Below are 3094 nucleotides of genomic sequence, written 5' to 3' on the forward strand. Positions count from 1 at the left end.
AGGTGAAGATTATCTGCCAATCTAGAAAGAATCCGGAGGAGAAACAGTTACTGGGGACAAACAGAGCAAACTTGTGGCCACCGACTTCTGCTCTCCTGCATTCCTTTCTGTGTGTTTGAGAAAGAGATCAGGTCACCGGGGGCATCTGTATATTTTTCTTTGGAGTTTCACAGATTGGGCACGTGCCCCTCCCCTGTGAAATCGATCAAATGGCTAACAATGGCCAAGAGCGAACTTTCCCTAGTCCCGAGAGCCTGAGGGACAGAAGCACGTGGCACTGACTTTGAAGAATGATTTCTATGCAGAAGGGGCAGCTGAAAATATGCAAGAATATGGACAGATTTTCAAGGGCCTTGAACACGCATACAAGAGCAGAGTAAGCAACATTCAATACTCCCACGAGGATGTCAAGCATGCTATTCTGACTCTCAACTTCACCCCTGGCATCTTGCTGCCTGGAAACATACTGCTTTTCCCTTTCTGCCAACACCCTCTCCATTTCTGCCTTTCTCCAATCCCAATCCAGGTTATCCCCCAGGTTTCTGATTTTCTCCTCACACTCCTCTCTTACCTGCTTCTTCTCCCTCTCCAGCTCAGCTCTGCTCTGCGCTTCTATCACTCGGATCTGTTTCTGAATCTCTTCCTCGGCCCTTCAATACATCTCATTAGTGTAGAATCCTCCCTCATTCTCCACCAGCAGCTGTGCCCTCTTGGCCTCCTGCTCAGCCCTGGTTGTCCTAATATTGAACAAACAGTGGTGATCCTTGAACTCCTTCATCAGATCCTGAATGAATTCTGGGGCTTCCTTGACATAACCACAGAACTCCACACCATCCAAGTCATCCTTTCGGGTGAATAAGAGAATCATGTATCTCCTAGCTGTGGGACCAAACATCGTCAGCACCTTCTGAGTGGCCTCTTGCTGTTTCTTTGTGTACTGGCCCAGTGGGACCACAAGGAGCAGAGCATGAGGCCCTGGGGATGTCAGGAGGATGCAATGAGCAATCTCCTTTCACATGTCAGTATCCGCGACCTCAGTGTCGAAAAGGCCAGGCATGTCCATGACCACAATTTCTCTCCCACTCCACGTGCAGCTCCCTTTCTCACAGACCTTGGTGATAGATTTTGCTGCCATGCTGGAGTGAAATGCTACCTTCCCAAGGGTGCTGTTCCCTGTGGTGCTTTTTCTGGCTCTGGTCTTACCCACTAAGACTAGTCTCAGTTGTGACTCTCTAGGGTCTTGGTTTCCAATGCCTAGGACATCAAGGAACAAAGTCACAGAGTTAGGATTGGCCTCCAGTATTTCCCCTGCCTGCCTGTACCTGCCAGTGCTCACCTCTATTGCCTGCTCATGTCCTGCCCCTTGAGTGACCCCTGCCCTCACAGGAGCTCTGAGGAAGCCTTGGGCCCCGTGTCCTAATACAGGACTTGGGGCATCCAAGTGATGTCTCCAGGGTCCTTTGGGATGCTCACTTTGACCTTTGGGTTGGCTTAGGGACCATGGAGGAGGGCGCCCCAGGGTGTAAGTGACAGCTCTGAGCCACTGTAGTAGCTGCCCCTCCTAAGCCAAGGCAGGAAGTGACACAAAGATGACTGTGGTGTATCACAGCAGTAGATCCCCTCACCACCACATCGTCCTCTCAAGGGAACTTTTCTTCTTCCCATGAAGAAACCATAGAGGGGGTGATTCAGGCACTGCCACCTTGGAGGGTGAGCAAGCACCGGGGCAGAAAGAAGGAGTCCCTTTATATTTCATATACACAGCCATCTCATCAGGGACTCTGACCAGGAGAAGCACAAAATTCTTTACAGTTTCAACTTTGTGTGGAAATCTAATGAAGTTTTCTAATTTAAATTAATAGGTGGAATACTTATAGCCAGAAAGTATTGACGTTTTTCTGGAGTTACTATAAAATTCTTTGATGCCTAAATACTACTACTACTACTAATAACTCATACAGATTAGCATCAGTAGAATTACACTTTCTTAGTCTCCCTTGGTTAGGGCTATGTGTTTCTTGGGAAAGTTGCAGGTTAAAGACAGAGCATCATAGCCTACCAACTGCGGGATGTTTTCAAAGTAACTATCCCTCAGTTAAACACCAAATCATCTGTTTAGCTCTTTCCCTGTTTCCCTTTAGTAAATCTCTGTTTCTCTTGAATGTGCCTTATGGAGAAATGCTTCCAGATTCGGTGAGGACAGCCAGGGACCAGGCAGGACAAGGGACAACCACACCTGAGCGCCTGTCTCTCTGACAAAGAAGACCCTCCAGCATGGCTCTTGAGTGAGACAGTTTCTGCGGGAGGACCCTGCATCACACACAGCCATTATCTCTGCTCAGAGTACATGCCCACAGGGTCACATCGATGACATTAGAGACCCGAGTAATGACTGAATTTCCCTTTCAGGGACATCATCACCATCACCCAGGTCCTCAGACAAAAAGTCTAGGAATGTCCCTTGATTCCGCTCTTCCCTTTGCCTTCCTGATCCAACCCACCAGCACGTTCTCTTGCCCCCATCCACAATCTGACCGCTTCTCTTCTTGTAGAAGACCATCATACCATCGCCATCCATGACTCAGCTGTCCCCTGACCAGCCTCTTTATTTCCAGTATGCCCCCTTCTGTCTGTTCTGTAATTGAAATGAATTTTCAAAGTATCCATCAAACAGAAGACAGATTGGCAGTACCCCATCTCTGGCTTCCACAAGGTCAGTAGTGATTCCCCATCTTCTACACACTCTGTGGGGAAGCTGTTGCTAATCCAGGGAGAAGCCAAGCCACCCCTGAAGGCTAGTTTCCTACTTTTGATAACCAGCATCCTGGGATGAGAGAGTAAGTTTCCAGAAGCTGAGAAAATCGTGCATCACACAGGGGCAAATATTGAGTTTTTATTATATATTTGGTTCGCTACATTAAGAAATTTGATTGGGCAATGTACTAAGAAGATCAGGAGGGGCAGGAATCAGGGGACAATAGCGTGGCTGCCTATGGTGGGAAGCAGCTTACATTTGGAAGTGAGGGTGTTCATGACATGTATTGGTCCAGAGCATTAGACAAATAATTGGTGCTAATGACTTGGTCACCAGGAA

At 47.9% G+C, this 3094-nt stretch overlaps 1 protein-coding gene across 1 annotated transcript; it reads right to left on the minus strand.

Moving 5' to 3' along the window:
- Nucleotides 1–6: 6 nt before the first annotated feature.
- On the minus strand, nucleotides 7–2578 carry LOC119002176 (GTPase IMAP family member 4-like). Its single transcript, XM_037067930.1, is given in 2 exon segments — nucleotides 7–1254; nucleotides 2536–2578. Coding segments are annotated over 2 exon segments (1092 nt in total). The 3' UTR covers nucleotides 7–205.
- Nucleotides 2579–3094: the final 516 nt, after the last annotated feature.

Source organism: Sturnira hondurensis, unplaced genomic scaffold (genome assembly GCF_014824575.4).
Source record: "Sturnira hondurensis isolate 20B ecotype Veracruz unplaced genomic scaffold, ASM1482457v3 Scaffold0000231, whole genome shotgun sequence".
Lineage (NCBI taxonomy): Eukaryota > Metazoa > Chordata > Mammalia > Chiroptera > Phyllostomidae > Sturnira > Sturnira hondurensis.